Source organism: Diplotaxodon limnothrissa, linkage group LG22 (genome assembly GCF_057381915.1).
Source record: "Diplotaxodon limnothrissa isolate DT_005_m linkage group LG22, D_limnothrissa_male_GT1.1, whole genome shotgun sequence".
NCBI classification, from domain to species: domain Eukaryota; kingdom Metazoa; phylum Chordata; class Actinopteri; order Cichliformes; family Cichlidae; genus Diplotaxodon; species Diplotaxodon limnothrissa.
In genome coordinates this window covers 20108487-20130715 of record NC_140616.1, presented here as the reverse complement: position 1 = coordinate 20130715, position 22229 = coordinate 20108487, and the positions used below count along the sequence as shown (strand labels likewise).

The following is a 22229-nucleotide window of genomic DNA, read 5'->3' as shown; positions in this document are numbered from 1 at the left end:
TTCTTTAGTAAATGAAAGACATGTACCAGCACTATAGTGTTGTGAGAAATAATTAAAAAAAATACAGAAATGTTATTGTTTTCTGTTACTTATTACTTCAGTGTAGTATCAATGTAGCAAAAGCTGTAAAAGAAAATACAGTGCAATGCAATGCAAAGGGGCCAGACTGGAGTTTTTGCAGGGTTGATTCTGGACCCTGGGCCTTATTTTTGACACCCATGGTTTATAATAATAAATCATATAGCATCTTTACATGAGATAGGCTGTTTCAAAGTTGAGGTTAGGTGAGGCTACATTACACCCCTGTCACTATCACTGATTTCACACGTGTGGGACTAAAAAATCCTCGAGGTTTGCGTCGCCTTTTCCTGGAGCTTCGCCCCTTTTCGAACCTCTCTGAAGTTTAGCAGAGAGCAGCTAATGAGTCCTCTGAACCTGCTCGTCGTCCCGACTAAGCAGCTACTGAGGTTTCCTGAAGGTGTGTCACTCTGACGTAAGAGGATAAATATGCACAACGTAGACATCCTTTCACAGCGCTGGGCAGTCACGTCGCACTCGTCTTCCTCGTCTGGGGTCACGCCTAGCCCCGCCCACAGCAGCTGGCGTCACCCTCGAAGCGGATCAGCCCGCGGAGATGCGCTGCAGACAGGGTAGAAAACAAAACAAAACACCCATATGCGGATATTTTGGTCATGCCCCTGTTTAACCTGTGACTGTTTGTTTATGTTGTGCACTGATTCTTGTGAAAGTGAAGCAAGCACAAGCTTTGTTTGTATGGACTACACAGAATTACGCAGACGTTTAAAAAGATGTAAACAATAGGCCTTAACCTACATTTTATTAAAATAAATATTCCTAATCTTTCATTTTTCTGTGTGAATTGTGTGAAAAGCGGTGACCAAATGCAGTGTTTAGCACTACAGGAAGTTGTGAAAGTCTTGAGTAGTGCTTTATTTCTTGTCTTGAGCAATAGTTCTTCAGGATTTCTGAAGGTCTTTCAAAGTTTTTTATTTCGACATTGGCTGCTTTTCAGTCCCGTCCTTGTACCTGACCATTTCAGAGGTATGTTGTTTTTGTTTGGTAAGCCAATCGACCCTGACCTTTGAACCATTCAAGCATGAAAAGGGCACCCAACTCAAGGAACCAACCAGCATTGTGATACACACGACAACATAACAAGCAAAAGACAAGTTTTAAACTGTATTTTCAGAAACGTTTTTCTACTAATCTGTTTTTTTGTTGACAAAAATGAGAAATATATTGTTTAAGAGGCATAAAATAGTATTTTTGCAACCAGCAAGATGATCCTTAAAGAGCTGTTAGCCAAAAACAACAACAACATAAAAAAAACCCCCCAAACTTGGCATGATGTGGAGTTTGTGCTTAAATAATGAGGAAACTAGACAGGTGGAGGACAAAAGAAGAATTGTTAGGCCTGAAAAACTACCTACAACAGATGAACAGTATCTGAAAGTCATGTCCTTAAGAAAGTGGGAAAAAAATCCAACAAACATCTGACATGGGACCTAAGAAATGCCGTTCACATGAGCCAACTGCTGTTCACTGAAGCCCCATTTCTTAGGGTCTTTGACCTACAATAAAAGTGCCCACTGTGGTTGTGATTTTGAGCTACATAAATAAAATGGTCTCAGTGGACGGCTGTAAAGATGCCATTCTTGAGGAAGGGAAACAGGGAATAAAGGCAGAGGTATTCCACATTATACAAGAACTGGACTGAAAATCAGTGGCAACAGATCTGATTGGGTGATGAATCCAAATTTGACATTTTTCCTTGAAATCATTACATGCATAACTTCATGGCTTCATGAGTGTGGTAAAAAAAAAAAGTTACAGCATTATGTTGTTCAAACACAAGTTCCTTTTATTCATGTTAATGATTTTCATGTCTTCAGTCAGACTTGCACACAGCAGCAGTGGAGAGTGCCACGGTGGGTGGGCAAGTGGGTCAAGTCACATATTATGTGAGTTCAAAGTTTTCTCATGAACACATGGGGGACGTGCTATACGGACACGTTTGTGTTAGTGTTACTGCTTTTCAGGACTTTTCTCCTCTTTACTTTTTCAGTTTCAGTTTAGTCGTTGAGGCCTGACTTTACAGTTTGGTGGATCCAGTGCAGAAGTAAAGCATGACTCCATGGGTCTTTGTTTTTAAAAAAATTTGACTTATCAGAGAAAAGGCTCTGGGGAGGACACCTGTTGCAAGGGGCATATTAGCAGAAAAACCAATGTCCCCATTGTCTCAGGAGCTTGGAAAGAAAGTCCAACTGGTGCCAGCTGGTGGAGAGCTCTCCACCAGTTGCTCTTAGAACTGAAGAAGCTTCTCGGATGAGAGGTGAAATGTCTTCAAGAAACTTAAAGAAGTCCAGACGCTTTTCTTTCCAATCTCCTTAAACTACAGTGACCTGGATAACCGAGAACCTTCAGACAAAGTCCCCATTCCATGTGCTAATTGCACGTTCAAGTCCTTTGCACCTCATAGTACTTTTAAAATAACTTTTATCAACAGTACTGAGCATAGCACTGACCTTTGATTTACAGCGGTCATATTTTGGCAATACATGACATGCTTTTTTCAAGGGCGGTGTTTGTTTATCCTCACCGTGTGCCTAACAAGGGATCATTAACATCTGGGCTATTTGGGTCACCTCCTCATTCTCCTTGGTTTACCCACTCCAGAACTGACAATCATTGATCTGAAAACATGGCAGACAATTTTCTCCTTCAAGTAGTCATGTGTAATTTAGCCAGCGCCGAGTTAATCAATTGTAAATTTTCCATTACGCGTGAGGGCACGTGCTTAACCAAAACAACCTTCAGACACAGAGCCATGCAAGAGTCTCCTTTTAAAGGTTTGCCATCAACTTTTAAGTACCCTGTAAAGCTGTTTGGCTAGTTGGGAAATATATTCTTTGTTTTCATGCCGCAAGATGGGTGAGAGTGTCATTGCATCTCTTGTAGATGTTTTTTTAAATATATATCAAAGCAGCCAGACATTTCGCCCGGCTTTGTCAGAAGATAACAAAATCCCCACATGTTTCTTAAAGAGGAGTCGAAATTTCCTGCAATTGCCACTGGTTGCCTGACAAGACTAGACTAGCCTTAAAGGTGTGAGTTGGAAGACCACTTTGGGTTTAGCTTTTACATCCTATACAGCCTTGAAACTATATAGCCATGTCCACTATTTCCAGTGGTGGTAGATAGTGAACACGGCTCTGACTTTTGACATGAAGTGAATGAGGTGCGTTCTCTAAATAGTCACAATTTTGAGTCAGTGCAGTCCATAATTTCTTTAATTCCCACACCAGTGACCCTCACCTACTTTCCATTCTACTGATGCCTATATCAACAGCTACACCCATCCATCCTTTCCTTATCTATATTGCTGGACACCACCTTAACCACAACCCAGTTATCCAAGCAGCCGTGCACTCTGTTTATATATAAACACAGTTTTCCTGTTGCGCATCAACTTTTCCTGTGTGAAGGGCAAGTTAGAGCTGAAACCCACCCGCAACACAGCAGGGGCTGTTATCACAGTCTCCCCTCAGTATGCCACAGACCACAAACCCTCCCATTAAAAGATATTACTCCAGCCATTACCTCCAACAATACTTGCAAACTTACTAAGTAATTAAATTGTGCAGTGGAATGAATATCTGCCCAACAGTCCGCATGCATCCCTTTAGTGGGGTGCAGTCTTGCCTGCCAGCTAATATCCTGGCATTCTGACCTCACATATTTTACTCAGGAACCAAAACACAGGCTGGTTAAGGTGCAGTTTCCACTTTAGCGAGCGGTCCAACTTTGTCAGTCGAGGCTGATCTGTGGCTGTTGCTGGAATGTGATGCTGCTGCCAAGATTCACTGTAAAAAAAAAAATAGAAGAAGAATTAGGTGGGATTTCCACATTCCTGAAAAAGTTACATTTGTGGGAGAGACGCCATGTAATAGAGCGCAAGAGGCAACAGAGACGCTTTAAAGGGGTTGCACCAATCCTAAGCCTGTACACAACTGCGATTTAAGTGTGGCACTGTGTGAAAACCCACTGAGAGTGTTACTGCAGCTTTGTTTAGCTGTGTCATCAGTACTGGCATGTTTACTGTGTCTAAACTTGGTGCTGGCGATAAAGATATTAGGCCTATGATGGAGAGCTTGACGAACAGTGACTGTGGCTTTGAGGGGATTAGGGTTAGCTCAATTACGCTCACTGTTTGCATCTTGTTCTGTATGAACCGAGTGTACTCAGGTACGTGCTTGTGCTTCATATAAACGATTTTTAAACGAGCTGCATAGTTGGGTAGCCACTGTTTTGCCTTTTGTTAATAATTTAATGAAATTATGGTTGACTTTAAAGGGCAGTGCACATAACTGGTTATTTGTTAAACTTGATATGTTACCAGTCTTGTGCTTTCGGCTTGTGTAGATAAAAGCCAAAGGTTGCTGATTCCATTTTTAAGAGTGGGACAAACATTGTGGTTTGTCCCACTCCTTTGAGAATGAGTCAGCTGACTGTCTGGTTGTGACTTTCTCTATGTGACTAAACTACTTTCAACAATGTCTGACAAACGGCTTTCGTGTAAGAAGACTGCTCCTTCTCTCTCTTAAGCTGCAATAAAATTAGCTGACAATTATAAATACCTGAAGACAAAGGCATACTTCAGTGGGCAAGGTTTAACTTTTGCCCCCAGGAGGTCACAGGCAGAGACAAACAGTGCTATTAGGATGTTAATGTTCCCTGATTCTATATATCAGGAACGTTTGCCTTGGTTAGTCACTCAGTAACAACCTTATCAACATCAAGAGGACGGTCTTATCAGAGCACTTACTGCACCTTATTGAGACAATCAATATTGAATACAGGTCAGGCTCAAATTTATGATTCAAGAGATGAGAACATGACTACTGATAACATCTCTTTACAATCAAATAAAATGCAACAGTTTGTTTTGTTTGTTGGCGTGTGATGTGTGATAGCAATTGCACAAATTCACTAAACATGTGGATGCTCTCTTTAAAGGACTAAAACGATAACCACACAAAGCAAGTCTGCTCATTTTTTACACTTAAATGCTTCAAATCTTTAAACAAATGTTAATATTAGACAGGGAGCGATTGTGTCAATTATCATGGAAGCTGAGTTCAGTTTCACTAAACACATCCAGACTTGATTACTGTCATACCTGTTGAATCAACAAATCACTTGAAAAGCATCTGTGTGACTAAGTAAGGTACGCTGTAAGATCTGAAAAAGCAACACAAAGCCATTTCCAAGTTTCTGGGACTCCAGTGAACCACAGTGAGAACCATTATCCACCAGTGGCGAAACGTTGGAACAGTGGTGAATCTTGTGGGAGTTGACAGCCTACCGGTTACTCTAAGAGTGCATTGATGACTCATCCAGAAGGTCACAAAAGAGCCAAGAACAACATCTAAAGAACAGTAAAGGTCAGAGTTCATGATTCAACAATAAGAAAGATACTGGGCAAAAGTGGCATCCACGAGAGAGAACAAGGTGACCAAGAAGGACACAAAGGCTCGTCTCAAATCTCTCCCCAAAAAAGTGGAAAAGCCTGTGCAGATGTGCAGATGAGACAAAAGTTTAACTTTTTGTGAGATTCAAGTCCTCTTACACCTGGCATAAAACTAACACAGCAATTCATGAAAAGAACATCATAACAGCTAAACATGGTGGTGGTATATGCAGCTATTAGTTCATGCCCTGAATTCAAAAGCACTTGATCTGATGATCAGTAATCTGAAACTCAGCCTCAAGTCCACTCAAAAGCAGTGAGTGTGGCCTATTCAAAGTCTAGATTTAAACCAAATTTAAACGCTTTGCTATGACCATTAACAGGATGTTTATGATCAGAAATCCTAAAGTGTGGCTAAAATAAAACAACTATGCAAAGAAAAGTGGACCAAATATGAACTGAAATGTGCAAATACGTACTTTAATGGCAGTGTATGTCAGTCATTTCCCTGTGTCTTCAGTCTTTATGCTAAGCTACCAAAGTGATCGTAGCTTCAAATGCAGAACATTTGAAGTGGAATCTTTTCATTTTTTATTTCAGGTGTATTTTCCACAAATATTGAACTATTCTTTTAAAGCTCTCCTTGACCCACGAGAGGCAAAGGTAGCCAGCACACTGCGTTTAATGATTCATCTGCACCCTACTGGTAACTTTGAAAAGTCACTTTTCCACTTTGATCATTTTAGAAAAAGTTTATAAACATTTACCGCTCGAGTCCACACCCATTATTCTCCAAAATATAATGCATTACTCACACATTCACAGTCTCTTACTACGTGACCTACAAACACATGTCATGTGTGTCTGAATCACCTTTTTTTTTTCAGGCTTGTTGCATCATCTCAATTTTCATGACCAGTTGAATCTAGCTCAGAGTCATGCAAACAACCTGGTTTAGGTGTGCGAAATGAATAAAGCAGAGGAAAAACAGATGTGAGGAAACAGCCTACAGTCATGCTGTATATGGTGTAAATACACTTCTGCTGACCAACAGCTGTCAGGGCGATCTTTGACTTTCAGTACAGAAAGCTAACTTTCTGCTCTGTTTGCACTGAACAGCAGCCATGAACTGAGAGATCAAGTACTCTTCAACCCGTTGACCCATTAAAGCCTTGCAAAAAGACAGAGGGCACAAAACAGATTTCCCCTATGACACCACTGTATAGTCCTACTGTATTAGAAATAGAGCTAAAAGTAAAAGAGAAACAAGAATGGAAAGATCTAACGTCCTTGAGTGCTCCTTTGTTTACGTTATTTATTCCCATATCAGTCTTTTGCTTTATGACAGGCCTTACACTCTGTCTCCTTAGACTATCTCAAGTTTTATTGTTCTTTCCTCAACACTGTGTAAAAAGAATGAACGAACACAAACTCACTCAACACAAACAGCAAAATGGAAAGAGAGTGAACCTGACTGTTAAAACAAGTGGGGTTTTTTTTGTTTTTTGTTTTAAAAACATTCATCTTAATTACCTTAATTCTTCCAAACAACCCGTGGATGGTTGCAGGATGTGCTGGAAGAGTTTTATCTCGTTTATATTGCCAAAAGAAGTCACCAGCTGCTCCCACAAACACAGCCAGGTGAAAGTCCACTGGTTTTATCATGTACCGAGACACCACGACCTACATATGCTGCACTAAATCGCTCACAGCAGTCTTTCAAAGGTTGTCAGTGCTTCAAAATAATAAGTGGGATGAAGATACAGAACTAGGAAGATGCTCCACAAATACAGGAAATGCTGCATTCTGTTTATACACATTAAGGTGTCGGGTATATATTTTGCTTGTTTGAACTATGCCCATCAGCACTTTTGGTGGTGTCTTGCAGTGTAAGTGACTGACCTGAAATTAGCATAGTGCTCATATTTTTCCCCCCTCCAATGCGCCTATTATCCGATGTGTTCCTATTGAGGGCCTCACATTACAAGTCCACAGTAGTGCTATTGTATCCTGACAAGGACCTTTCACACAGTCATTGCCAATACTAGCACTTATTAGCAGATCCACAGTATAGCAGTCACAGTTTTGCAGATGTGGAAATTTCCACACACGAAAAAAGACCCCTCCACGTTTAACTATGCTCCATGAATGAAAAACCTTTAAAGACAGACTTCACACCAGATGTGTCTGAAATCATTTGTATCGGGGGCTTAAAAGATGTTTCACGCAGTTTCTTGAAGTAACATCTCCACATCTACTCACACAGAAAAAAAAAAATCCTCCACCATGCTATTGATTATATAGGACAGACCAGCTTTGATTAGTCAATATCCATGCGTTATCAAGGAAAGGCGTTATGATCTAACGCGAGGGAAGGGCTTCCCTTTGTACAGACTTATCTCCTCTTGGCCTCAAATCAAGGTTGCAGGCCTGGCTGCCTTCCTAACTCGGCAGACAATGGCTCAGACACATCTTAAAAAACGGTCACATGCTGCGACTGCAAGAATGTGGAAACACTCGCTTAGTTACAGCAGAGATAATTTGTAGGTTGGTCTAAGAAAAATAAAAAATAAAATATAAGCATGCATGTTAGAGTCTTTGCACAGCGGAGAAAAGGGGCACACTTGACAGAACTATTAAAGGACAACGTGGGTCTTTAGAAGTTGCAATGCACGTAGTAAGAATGTATACAAAGGACAGATCAGAGGGAGATAAAATATCACACAGTCACTTTAACATTTGAGCTGCGGGGTAGCCCCCCAAATTCCTAAAAATAGGAAGGCAAAAGTCCTAAAATAAAGTCGGCTGTCACCGGGGATAAATCGGGTGGGCGTTCTTTTTTCGTGCATCTCACCCGAGAGTCACAGCTTCCTGGTCATGCAACCGCTGGAAAGCTGCATTCTCAAATCCCACAGCTGGTGTTGCCCAATAGAGGCGGCGGTGGGGAAAGTGGGCCGGGCTGCACGCCCCCAAGCTTTATAAAATTCCCTCATACATCCGCCTGGCGCAACACGTAAACAAAGCAACGCTGCTGTTTCAAAGAGAAAGAAGGAGAGAGAGAGAGAGAGAGATTGCAAAAGTTTTGAGGACTTTTTTTCTCCATCTCTTCAGGAAGTTTTCATTTCAGGACAATCATCTGCTAAACCAACAGGTAGGTTTCTTTTTGGAATTATGAACTCCTTTTTTATGGGTTCCAAGGAATTGTGCGCTCACTTCCTACTCAGTTTCCCCGTTATTGACGTTGTCTGTGCGCAACCGCTGAAACACAACTAAAATAAGAAACTAAGGCTGCATTATTTCTTTCCTTTTTCTAACCCCTTTATAGAAACTGGAACCACATTTTTATTTTTGCACATTTAAAAAATGCTTTCTATTACATGTCCACGTGCATTTTCCGAGAGAGCTTTCTCGCACTTTTGGGCATGTTTCTCAAAAAAGATCAAATAATCTGTGGAATGTGTTTCATAGCAAGGAAGGTGCCATGTGTGCAAAGTGTAAAAGATCTTCGCAGATCAACGTTCATGTCACACGTGACACTGGTGGCACGCGAGCACACGGGAAACATGCAGTTTTATGTCAAATGTTGCACTCATCGTGAGGCCAGATAGTTGCATAACAAATCCTCTTTGCTTTCTAGCCTTGGTATTAATGTAACAAACAAACAAACAAACAAACAAACATGCACGAGGGTGGGGGCTGGAGGAGGGAGAGAGACTGGGCTGTGGCTGATGCTGATCGAAGTATTAAACATTTTCTTTATTGACTTAAGGTATTAACAGCAAGTGTTCCAAAATGCATAAATAAATAAATCTTTGCTAGAAAAACAAGACTGCTCCCCATCAGATCTGCGTGACCCCTCCTCACCAACTTCACTATAGAGAGGAAGACGCCCACAATTTGCTATCTCTTACAGTGAAAATGTAGGTCTGTATGAGCTTAGTCCAGCAGGCCTGCTGCTGCTCTGCTGATATTTCAGAACCAGGGATTTGACAGATTAAGCGACTTCCCAAAGATTAGGGAAGCAATCATTGTTTCTGCAGATGGATGCAGCAGGCTCGTGGATTTAAAAGTATATGGAGGCAGAGGAGTGAAGGGATGACCTGCCCTTGATTCTGGCTCTCTGAAATTGAGACTCTGTCCAAATCTAATCACTACATATGCTTCTTTCTGTCAGTGAACAAAGAGAGTTTGAGCCCATGCTTGTTTTGTAACTTGGATGTTGTGGCTTAAAGCAGCGCACCCCATCTCCTGGATTTACTGTGGAAAACAAGCGCTGATGTTTTACGTAGACCTGAGCCAGAGTTGTTGTTTTCCTCTAAAGCTCAAACCGCAGCATCTCATTGTCAGGTGATATTTTTTAATATTCAGAAAGCCAACAACTGCCCTAATCGGTCATCGAAACCAGTCGGTGTCGAAGCTTGAAAAACTAAAACCTTGACATGAAGTCAAACTGTCAACAAATAAAAATGCTTCAAATAATTTCGAGTTTGTGGTTTTTTTGGGTTTTTTTTTTCTGAGCTACACTTTTAGGATCATCTCTTAGAAACGTATATCCTCCCACTGTTTCCTGTTTAAGATTGCATAACAGTCTCACTTCTGCCAAGCCAAAGCTGTTTCAGTTACTGCTTTTGTTTCGTTTCTTTCCTTCTGCAATGACATTTTTCTAACAGGAGCCTTTGCATGCAGGGACAACTGCTGCCACTGGCACCTCTTTGTGCTGAGGCCGGTTTTAAAGAAGGCACCGAAGGCAAATTCCTGTGAGGGAACACGCTCATCTTAAAATCTGAGAATAGTCTTTTACCCAATGTGGCCAAATTTGAGGAAGCGATTGTGCTCGGTGTGCCACAATATTAAGAGCAGCAGAGCAGCCTTGCGTTCAGTGTTATTCACTCCATCTCATGTTATTCATCGACATTATAAATACATTTTAAGTGTAATGGGCCACTGTTGAATATTTATCTCTTTCCATGACAGTCGTTTGAAATCATTTCATAAAACATGTCACAGCAGCAGCACTCCTATCGTGTTGCTTAGGCTCAGACTCTGGCGTGGGTAAACTAACACTTCCCCTTTCTGCACTCCTCTCAAAGAGGTGAAACATTAGCTCAGCTTGGCTAACACCACAGGTGTAAACAGCAGGTGACCTAGTTGTCTTAGCCTGCTGCTCTGTCAGCGCTTCTCTCTGATGTCGACATGCTGGCAGGTAGTGACTGGTAGCCAAGCTTGAAAAGAGATGCGTGCTTTTATTTCATTAATTTAGTTTCTGTTGTTTTCCATTTGGTCCCACGTTGTCATTTACTCACCAAAGTGAGTAAATCAAAGTACAGCACACCTGTAAGTCCCATAAGATTTACAAAAAGAAAAAGAGACACCAGATATGATAAATGTTGCTTTTCCATATGGGTGAACTTACTTGTTGACATGGGAAATTACATCCCCCCCCCCCTCCATTTTTTTCAAATTATATAATCAAAAATGGCCTGAGCATTTTCTTTTTCTTTCGATATTATGAAAATCATAAACATGGTTTCTGTTACATGGCTGTGGAATCTCAGCGGGGGCTGCTCTCTTGTCCTCTTCAACAAAGCTCCTGCAGTGTAACCGCAGCCATGTTTTTGGAAGGGCCGCAGTGAACAAACGAACCTGTTGTTTGATACTCCTCTTCCTCTGCGGCGCTGTGAGAGCTGCCTGGCGCTGGTGTGTGTTCTCCTCATCAGAGAAACACAGGCATACAGGTGTTTGTGTGTACCCAGGGCGTATTCTGCCAGACACCCATATCTGAAACATGAGTTGCTTCCTCTAAATGGCAAACTTGCTCTGATGAGCACTCTGCAATTCTGAAGGTTGATTAAGTTTTTTTTTTTTTTCTATTTTCTATTTTTGCTGGGGATGTTGGTTAAGACAAAGAGAGGCACGAGAGCACAAAAGACATTGTCAAAGCCTGGAAATGGCAAACGGAGAGACTTCACCCAAACAGAAACCAAGATAAACACAGAAAGTGACAGGAAGCGCAAGCAGGGCGCTGAAAAGAAGCTGGGAAGTTTAGATGGGAACCAGGGTGTCAGTTGCTTCCTGTATATGGATGTGTGTCTTGGTCATCATGGCCCCCCCGCTTCAGCTGTGGGAGAGAAGTGGGCAAGCCCCTGGCCTGCTGCGGCCAGTGGACAAAGGGCTCTCTTAACTGGCTAATTTGATTTGCATGCAGAGTCACAGCCTACATGCTCTATTCCAACACAGCATCATGATCTGCACAGCCTGGCTTCTCTTCCAGTTTTCTGCCCCTCTGTACAACTCTTCATCTTTCTTTTCCTTTTAATGTTGTCATTAAGCCCCACTTTGATGTTATTTTATGAAATGTCTTCCCAATCCCGAAACCTGGATTTAGGGAGGGTCTTTTTCAGCTCTAAGTTCAGTGGATAATTAACTTGAGTCCAATCTTCAAAGTGCATGTGTAGTAGATCTTTTTTTTCTTTTAAATCTTTCAGCAGGGTGAGAATTACCCAAAAATCACACTTCCTCTTCCCCTCACAGCCAAACCTTGCTTTGTGCCTGTCAGCCACCTTGCGCACTGTCTTTCAGGTTATCCACGTGTTTCTCATGTAGGCGGTTCGCAGGTGTGGTCCGTTATGTGAGCCGCATGTTACTGCAGATAACTGCTGCAAGACTCTGCATGTTGCGAGTGTGTCTTGGACTATATTAAACTTAAGCCCTCTTTACTTTCGTGTGGAGAAACACACCCAGCCAAAGTTCAAGCAGGCCTCATTCTATTGTCTGCAACTCCTCAATTCTGACAAAAGTCTCCCAGCAGTCCCCTTAAAGACGCTTAGGAGCAAAAGAAAGGGACAAATCTGTACTTTAACAGGCCTTTAATCACTCTTTTATTTTAAAATACAGTAATGCATATAAAAACCTTGATCCTCGTACACAGAAATATGCTGAACCAGTCATTAACTAATTGCTCCGATCTCTCCCAGGCTCTGCAGCTCTTTGAAATGGATGATATCCAGGTTGTTGAGTCCAAACCCCTGCTGGTTGACAGGGAGCTGCCGGTATGTTTTGTGCAAAGTTTTGTTTAACGGTGACTCTCAGATAAATCTTAAGCTGTTGGAGTTCTATGCTGTCAAGCTTTGTATGCTTTTTGCTGATTTATTTGTGCCTCTTAGCTTGACTTTTCTTTAGATATAACTTTTGGGATATTGGTGCTTTTATATGAGAACGTAATCACTGAACACTTCATAAATTTCTATACACAGATTTCCAAAATATGCACAGTAAAAGACAATTAAGCTGTCTGTGGTCGGCTGTGTGTTAGAAAAATGGAACTAGTGCAATAAGAAAATCATGCATATGCACCAGAATACCACAGTATGATTCGCTTTCACATAATTTCACAGAATGTTCTTCATGTTTGATGCATTATGTTGACTGTGCAGTCAAAATTATACTTGATTCAGGTTGGGTTCAGTGATGGGAACCGACTGGGATATTAGATTATAGCTTGTTGCACTGTAATCATGTTATCTTTTATGTTTTCATTCCTCTTTTCTCTCTTTCCAGGGCTTGAGAGAGGCTGTGCAGCAGCTTGTAACCAAGGTATGTTTGCATAAACACATATTAAACACTTTATCATTCTGACAAGTTGCAACATTTTGTTTTAGCAGTTAAATCCACTGCTTGGTATCTCATAACTTTACCTTGAATAGTACCATCTAGTGGCTGATAAAATGAAATACTTTGATAATTATTAACATAGCTGTGGCACTACCTCATTGACCTTTTATCTGCTGTGATTTTATTAGGACAGAAACCTAATTAGGGTTCCACTAACTGAGTCAGCTACAGGAAGTGATGAAATGCATGTTGAACTGGATTTGATGATGCAGCCTATCGGGAGAAACTGCATGTGTTTTGGTGCTGCTGAGTCTGGGGGCGATCCTAACACCCTGTACAGAGCTCCTTATAGTCAGAAAACATTTGCTGCCTCTTGAATCTGTGTTGTTTTTAAATAACAGTAGGTGTGAGAAGTGCATTGGTTTCAACTTAAAAAAATCTTTTCTTCAAACTTCATGCGAATTTAAGGGTTTTGTGCTCAGGCAGTGTGTGGATGGGGTTCTTTTACTGAGAGTCTGAGCTCCATCAGAGTCCTTCTGACTTTCTTTGCTGTGACACTGACAGATTGGTTGACCTAAAGTATCCAGGGCAAGTGTTTGATGTCTCTGTGGGGACTAAGCTTCCAACAGTCAGTCGCGCAGGATTAGTTGGCTCTGATGATATTCCCTGATTTTTATTAGCGAATGCATTCATGACACCTGGACACACACACACATACACAAAAAAGAAATTCCACTGTAAGTTTCACAGATGTGCGTGTGTGCTTATGAACACTCTGTACACACAGACACATGCTCGCTGCCTTGCAGGATTATCTCCACTGCGTAGTCTCCACGTTTGAGTGTGCCCTGCAAAGCGTGGGTGGAGCGAGCTGTGGTGAATCCTGTACATTACATTTCGTAAATAGGTTTTACCTCCTTGCTGGATGTTCCTGACAAGTAGATCCCATGCAGTTAGAACTGGTTTGGGGGTAAAAAACAAACTACCTAATAGGTTGTCTCGTGACATACCCTTGACCTGCTGATGGATCACCATAGAGCTGCTGTTGGTTAATAATAAACCTTCATATAAACAGTTTAAGTTTAAAATTAGTAGAAATAAAGAAATGAATGACAATGTAAAAGCAATTTTTAGCTAATAATCACTCTACATATTTAGATTTTATAGAAAAAAACTTTTTTTTAAAGGAGTTAAATGTTTTTTTTAGTCTAGTTCTTAAAACTGATTTATTCATGGATTATGGCAGTATTTATATTTGGAGAAATTTTTAAAACTTCGTTTCACTATTTAACTAAATTTTTAATGTATTATGGGTGAGTTTTAACCAAATACCGAATGTGTAATTTAGAAACAAATCAAAGATTTTCATCAAAAGGGCTCAGTCTAGTCTCGAAAGACTGTTTGCTGCCGTATATCGTGCAGGATCTATATTTAATTACCAACACTAAGTTAAGTCTTTGTTTTTGTAAATCTTCTCCCCTAAATATTACTGAATAATAGCTGCTGCCTCATTTATTCATCATGTTTTGCCACTCATCGCATGCTCATACTTATCATGTCAGCACAGTAGCTGATGCCCCTCTCTGACATTGGCTGATCCAATTTAAGGATATCTTCATCTAGAATTAGCTTGTTTTGACCAGCCTGCAAGGCACCATGGGAGGCCAGGAGCTTAGGCCAACTGGTAAGCAGCAGGGGTATAAAATGCAGTTCTCACTGAAGGGCTGAACGACTTCAGAGGCTTACCAGCTCTTGGATCTATAGCTCAGAGAGCCACTGTAACTACAGTTTTCAGTAGCAAGCAGTGTTTAACTCTATTCCTGCAAACATGGTTCTGGAGGATCCTGATGTGGAAATGATTGTCGCTGAGATTGAAGTGAGTGTGAGTAGACTAAAAGCTTTATTAAAATGTTTGCTGTAGTTTCCAGCGGATTTGTGGGATTATGCTGCCTGCTGGACAATCGATACTAAAGTTGGAGTTGTTGCACAGGTGCTAAACGGGGAAAAAAATATTCTTCTTTTGTGGCTCATGTGGAAAAAATGTGTTGTGTTTTACAGTGGCCAGCCTTTTGAAATGGCTTTGCTTACTTTTCAGTTGGTAAAGTAGATAGAAAACTAATATATTTAATGGAATGATAAACCTCTGTAACGAGATGCGGCATGGTTGGGTAAATTATTCCTGGTGAAGAGCCTATCATTTAGATTTTCCATCAAAAAAACAGGCTAATTATTGGAGGTTGTATTTAACAAAAGTATTTCAAATATTACTGCAACAGCTTTACGTTGTCATATTGACTATGCAGCCCTGTTGCACCAGCATCAAGGAGTAACTTTAAAGAAATATATATAAATATATTTATGTATTTTTTGTAACCTGGAGCTATAAAAGTATGGTCATGTCTGTGTATCTATAGGAGCACGATGTGGAGACTCCTAATGGAAGAATTCACTGTACAATGAAGGGGGTTCCCAAGGGGGACAGACCAGTCATTCTCACCTTCCATGACGTCGGCCTGAACTGTAAGCCTACCTCATTATTTCCTTTATCTTGGTGAAACGTGCTGTGGTACCGAAGGCCTTGTGTGTTTTGAATGATCATACCAATTAAAATGAAATTAGTTTCTCTGAACTACCTTTATATTAAGTCTATCTAAGTATCTAAGCTGGACTTATAACCCTTGTATCCACGCTATCATTTTACGCTCGGTCATGTTTGTGTATCTGTAGGAGGAGGTGTGGAGACTCCTCGTGGAGTCTTCCATGATTTCTTTTTTCTTTTTTTTGTAATGAAGTCAGATTTTGTAAGATGATTGCTCACGGCACCTCCAAACCTGAGATTTGCTCATCTATTCAGGCGGTTTGAGTTCTTCTTTCCCCCTCTATTAAGAACCACTCATCCAACTCCACCATCTTTTCACTGTTTTCCAGACAAAACCTGCTGGAACACGCTCTTCGACCATGAGGACATGGCGGAAATCATGCAGCACTTTGCTGTGTGTCACGTCGATGCCCCGGGGCAGCATGAAGGAGCAAACACCTTTTCCACTGGGTGAGCCAGATGCACACATGCATGTGCGCACACAGTCACAAACAGAGAGACACTTAATGTATGTCAAGCAGTCTGTGACCTCAGAATCAACAGGTAGATCACTGTGAATGTGCTTAAGGTGACCTAATTTGACAAGTATTATCTCTTGTTCAGCCTAATCTCTGCTTTAATGGTGAGACTTTGCCTTATGTTAAGATTAGCTGAACACAAACTGCTGTCAGGAGTTGATAACGGTAATATAAGACCATTGCTGATTAGATAGTGTCTGTAACAATACTCTTTTTGTTTCCCCAGATATGAGTACCCTTCTATGGACCAACTCGCTGAGTCTCTCCCACTGGTCTTAAAGCATTTTGGGTAAATTGAGCTCCAGTTCCCAGCCTGACACTTCACCCTTTATATTTGAGACACTTTCTAACCGGTTGTTCTAACAGTACCCCTCTACTTTTGTGCACTCTAGCCTGAAAAGTGTGATTGGCATGGGCATGGGAGCCGGGGCCTACATTCTGTCCAGATTTGCTGTGAGTTTACCCCACGCTCTCTCAGTCACACTTAATATTTTCAGTATTACCGTAATCAATCTTGGATTAGCAGAGCTGGCTAATGGGTTTCTGCTCTTGGCTGATTTTTGGCAACACACTGCCGCTTATTGCTTGAGCCTGCAGAGCCATGAAAGCCTCAGGAATGTACAAGATCAGCTCACCACTAACACTGTGCTCAATAGTAAGCCCCCCTCCCCGCTGACACAAAGCTGGCAAAGATGCAACATTTAACTCTTTGCAGCCTTTACTTTAACTAGTTCTATATTGTTCAACAGGGCACGATATAACATTAAAGAGCTTTAGATTAAAACCTAACCCTCACCAAATTGGGAAACAATAAATAAATAGATGGGCTATACAAAATATTTTTTTAAATCGGTTGTGGGGCACATATTTAGCGAAATGTGTCGTGGTTTATTTCTAAAGTTCATTTATGTATCTTTTAGCTGGACTACCCAAATATGGTAGAAGGCCTTGTTCTCATCAACATCAACTCGTGTGCTGAGGGATGGATGGACTGGGCTGCACACAAGGTAATGCGCGTATAAACACACATATGAGCACCTACAACTGTTCAAACCATTTCCAAAAACTGTGGTAACTTTGACTTTTGGATTTGCAGAACCATTAAAGCTAAACATAGCTTTTTCTGTTTTTTAGATCAGTGGCTGGACTCACGCACAGCCCGACATGATCATCACCCACCTGTTTGGAAAGGTAAAGATTCAAATTCTCATTATTAAATTAATTAATATCTTCATTACGCTTAAAGTACCTCTGTAAACTGAAACTAGGATTTTAGTTAGATTCATTTGTAGGTCGTGGGTTTAACCCGTCTTTTGTTTTGGGTACCGCAGGAGGAAATTCAGCACAACCATGATCTAATTGCCACATACCGCCACCACATCATGAATGACATGAACCTGTTTAACCTGCATCTCTTTGTCAAGTCCTATGAAAGGTAAGCACAGCATCTAGTTTATGTAAATGTTTCATGATATAATCTTGGTGTTTGAGTTCATACACTCTAATGGAAAGTGTGGTGGCTCCTTAGTGTAGTGCTGTACACATTTGAGATACCGATCCCTGTGGAGTTGAGTCAGGGAGGCCATCGGGTGCAAAAATTAGGGAGCAGCCGAAAGTAGCGTGTTCTGCGCACTAACAGATGTGTCTGTCTACAGTCGAAGGGATCTGGAAATTGAGAGGCCAGTCCCTGGAAGCCATGCCAGAACCCTCAAGTAAGTTGTTCTCAAAAACGGCATCAGCTTAAATGAAACAATGTTATTTCTAACACGGAAACATTCACTGTGTGGTTGTGTGTCCTTTATCCAGGTGCCCTTCTCTGCTGGTGGTTGGCGATAGCTCTCCTGCCGTGGAGGCCGTGGTGAGTTCACATGGCTCAAGTGCTAATGATTAGACTTCCCACTGCCGTTAACACGGTTCAACTTGTGCTGGACGTGTTTTCCATTCGCTTCAGTCGTCTGCTTAAGCCCAAGAGATATGCAAGGATAAGTGCTTAAGGACAACAGTTTAGCATGTCTTAGGCAAGAACCGAATTGGAAACAGAAACGGAGTGATGCAGATCAGCTTTAATCTGTTAAAGTTAAGAGATTTGTGTGACTGCTGCTGCTTTCAGCTGCAAACAGGTCCCAAATCCAAAACGTATTTGTTAGTATATATTATCCATAGGAATAACTGGATTAAGCACACAACATTAAAAACTTGTTGGTCATCACACATCATTTGCCTAATAAATGTTTTGCGTTTGTTCCTGCAGGTTGAGTGCAACACTAAGCTGGACCCCACAAAGGCCACCCTTCTTAAGGTGAGGGCCCCACTCATTCCCTCTGTTGTGGCCTTTACCCCACACCTCCTGTCTCATCCAGATTATAACCACCTTGATGACAACTCATCTGCTGATAAGATTCCATTGGCTCAGCATTTACCTGGTGATATATTAACCAGTGGTATGACAGCTGAGCGTTTCCCCAGAGCTCACTGACCTACTTCGGCTGGCCTGTGGCGAGCTTTTTATGAACCGCATCTCAAATCAAATGGCTGTTTGACTTAAAGTGGTGCCTTTTACTGGGGTTAATGGTTCTGCATGTTCAAATTGGACTTAATGAGCGCTGTGGGGGGTTATGGAGTGTGCACGATGCTGCACGAATACACAAGTGACAACATGCAAAATTCTAATTTTGTGTTCTTTTACTCTTCTCCCCAGATGGCCGACTGCGGTGGCATGCCCCAGGTTGACCAGGTGTGTATGTGTGAGAAAGAAAATAGGGAGGGGGAAATAACATGAGAGACATTGATGCTGTAGAACAGGCTGGACAGGGCTGGATAATCAGCACACGGGGTCAGGTGGAGGGGTGGATGGCGTAGGAGGGTGGCACTTAAGAGCATTAACAAGTACCAGACATGAACCACAGTTGTCAGGTTGTAATCCTCCAAACTGCACAGCACCTGTTCATAACAGCTGTCATATCACAAACCCTGGGAAGTAAGCTGGTGGCTGAGAGCTTGAACCTGTCAATGTTATGCAAACAAATATAATAATTACTGAAAAGAGGACTGATTATCTTTATGTTCTTCTCTGCAGCCTGGCAAGCTGACCGAGGCGTTCAAGTACTTCATTCAGGGCATGGGATACAGTAAGTATCACATACTTTCACTTTGTTTTACTGAGATATGTTCAGATTAAAGTTTCTTCTTCCAACGTGCATGAAAATAAAAACGACACAGAAAAAAATGCCTGCCATCACCGGTGCTTACAGATGTAAAAGATGTATATTCTGCCACCTTGTGGTGAGAGAAAGATCTCTTAGCCTTCGAGTTCACCTCATCCAGTGTTGAAAATCAAACACTCTGAAAACATTAATGCACTAATTAATTTTGTTAGGCTCCTCATTACGTTGCTGAGACCAGTAATATAATTTCTAGTTTAGAATAGCACATTAAACCTTACGTATTCCCACACATCAGCACAAACGGCTACCCTAAGAAGGACATGCACAAGATCTGAGCACTCGAGTGTCACATTCTTGTCTCTTTAGGTGCCAAAATTTATTATTTATGATGAACTGCACTGAGAATGCCCCCTTTGAGAATTTTTGCAATTGGTCAAATGCGCTCCACAAAGTGAGTTCAAAGCATGTTTGATTATTCAGATACTTTAGGCTCTTGTGTAACTCTTGCAGGTGACTCAGTTGTTTGATTTCTGACTGTAATGTGATTAATGAATTTGGGAACAGGAATGCTTGACTGTACCAATGTACACACAAATATAAGGTGATTATAATAATGCCCCAACACAGCCTTCGCACCCCTTGTTTTTATGATTGATTAGGGCATGTACTCACTATGATGTAACTAATGCTCAAAGGACAGACCATATGTGCACCCACTGGCAACTTTATTATACACAGCCATTCAGCTGATTTAATAACTAATCAGCCAATCACACGGGAACAGTTCAGTTAATTTGGGCATGTAGACATGGTCAAGACAGCCTGCTGAAGGTCGAATTGAATTTGACAACTTTGCACTACTGCTCTCAAGCATAAAGTATTCGCTGTTTAGTTTAAATGGTGTCCGTGTGAACTTTCATTTGACTGACACGTTTGCATTTGCTGATGACAGTAGAACCAATTTTAATTGTCTGCATCTGTTTGGATGGCTTGCTTTCATTGTAACAACACGTGGCAATTTATATGCTCGCCATACATTTATTACAAAATTCTGCAAATCTTCTTGAAGGTTGTGATGAAAGGTAGTGAGCAATGGGAAAGTGGACGTCAGTAAATTCTTTTCCTCTTCCCTCAGTGCCTGCTGCCAGCATGACCCGCCTTGTTCGCTCCCGCACTGCCTCTGGCTCTAGCGTCACCTCGTTCGACGGCAACCGCTCCCGCTCCCACACCAGTGAGGGAAACCGCTCCCGCTCCCACACCAACGAGGGCAGCCGCAGCCGCAGCCACACGACTGAGAATCCGCACGGCCGCTCCCACACAGACAGCTCCATGGACACCACGGCCAACAACAACGTGGACCAAGGCGTGAGCAAGTCCGCCGAAGTGTCCTGCTAAATAACCCTCCACTCAGCAGACATCCAAACCTCTCAAGGATCCCCTTCAGTCTCTGCTGCGCTACCTCTAATTCACACCTGGCCCATCAACCTGGAATTGTTTAAAAGAGAGGGGAAAAAAAGAAATAAAAAAACGCACAATACACACTCACCTGCAGATTTCTCAGTGCAGATGAGTTGCCCTAGTTTGGAAATATGTTTGAGTAAGAAGTTGAGGTCGTGTTTATTGATTGCAAGCAGAAAATGTTTGGGGCCACAGTGTAATTGGAGGCAACGCAGCATTTGGGGACATCGAAGCAGAGAATGTCGGAGAAAGCTGTGGCTAAGAGTACACCAGCTTGTAATATATCCCTCATAATCTCGCATACAAAAAAAACCAACCTCCCCTTCATCTTTCCCTCCAACCTCATTTTTTTTGGTCCATTTTTACCCTACTGACGCAGCTTTCTCAAATTTACCCGACTGTAAATGTGTTTCCTGTTCTCACTGTAATTGTTCGATCATTTATCCGTTTATTTTTCATGTATGAGTTATTGTTCGTATGTAGGAGCAGACTTGTAGATGTGGAGAGTGAATGGGGAGGCACTACACGTATATCTTTGAAAATTGAAAGGGCAGACCTAAAGTATATCATGCACAGCAAATTGTTTGACCTTGCAAATGTCATTTATTTCCCCCCCTGTGAATTTTCTTTCCCCCAAAAGATTGTTGAAATAGCAGTTTGCAGGTGAATTTAAAATTAATCTAAATTGTATGCTTTGTCGTCAATCAAAACACTGAAAAACCAATGCTAAAGCTTCAGGATCACATGGTTTATTAATGGATCAAAAACGGTTCTCTCTTAATGATTTTTATGATGATTTCTATGCAATCAATGTGCCATGAAATTGTTCACCTTTGTTAGATTGTGCTGCTCCTGTGTGTGGATTCTTGAGTGAGTGATAAAAGAGAGGTCCACATGTAAACACGAGGATAGCCATAGAACTTACCTGATACTTTCTACTCTTTCTTCTGTATTTTACTTGCACTACAAAAACATTTGGCTCTGTAGAACACGTACATACAGCTTTGTAAATACACAACCTTCTAATGCTGTAGAAAAGCATTAAAATGACATAACCGTTTGTATTTATTAAAAAATGACAAAAAAATGTGTAACAGCTTCCCTGATTATCCTTATTTCATATGAATATGTAGTCTTGGGGATCTTTGTTCATCTCTTAACACTTATAGGGAGAATTTAATGAAATAGATGAAGAAAAACCTACAACCTCCGTTGATATGGGAGTTTAAAGGCAGGCAAGCAATGTCCTTGTGAGACGTCGTCCAAAAAACATAGCATGCCAGTACATATGCCAAAAGCCTCATAAATAAATTAAACCTTCAGTATTTCACATGCGTTGTTGAATATTTTCATTTGCAAACACTTCTTTAAATAGTCTTCAAAAGCAC

At 41.3% G+C, this 22229-nt stretch overlaps 1 protein-coding gene across 2 annotated transcripts; it reads left to right on the top strand.

The window, feature by feature from the left end:
• Nucleotides 1–8509: 8509 nt before the first annotated feature.
• On the top strand, nucleotides 8510–22151 carry ndrg1a (N-myc downstream regulated 1a). 2 transcript variants are annotated; one of them, XM_085347019.1, is made up of 16 exons: nucleotides 8510–8642; nucleotides 12466–12540; nucleotides 13049–13084; nucleotides 15517–15622; nucleotides 16031–16151; nucleotides 16446–16508; nucleotides 16612–16672; nucleotides 17140–17226; nucleotides 17354–17410; nucleotides 17551–17654; nucleotides 17875–17931; nucleotides 18026–18077; nucleotides 18471–18518; nucleotides 18918–18953; nucleotides 19296–19347; nucleotides 20519–22149. In XM_085347019.1, the coding sequence occupies exons 2-16, from the start codon at nucleotides 12484–12486 to the stop codon at nucleotides 20776–20778; spliced, it is 1197 nt and encodes a 398-aa protein (XP_085203145.1). In that variant the 5' UTR covers nucleotides 8510–8642; nucleotides 12466–12483; the 3' UTR covers nucleotides 20779–22149. The 2 variants fall into 2 exon arrangements, with proteins under 2 accessions (XP_085203145.1, XP_085203146.1); XM_085347020.1 differs by lacking the exons at nucleotides 8510–8642; nucleotides 12466–12540; nucleotides 13049–13084 and adding an exon at nucleotides 14766–14984 and having other exon boundaries at nucleotides 20519–22151.
• Nucleotides 22152–22229: the final 78 nt, after the last annotated feature.

What these genes read in the sequence shown, in the direction of transcription:
- ndrg1a (XM_085347019.1), top strand. Translation starts at nt 12,484, where the DNA reads ATGGATGATATCCAGGTTGTTGAGTCCAAACCCCTGCTGGTTGACAGG. An exon ending in TGCAGCAGCTTGTAACCAAG is followed by an intron (nt 13,085 to 15,516) that starts GTATGTTTGCAT and finishes GTGTATCTATAG; the next exon opens with GAGCACGATGTGGAGACTCC. An exon ending in CTGGTCTTAAAGCATTTTGG is followed by an intron (nt 16,509 to 16,611) that starts GTAAATTGAGCT and finishes TGTGCACTCTAG; the next exon opens with CCTGAAAAGTGTGATTGGCA.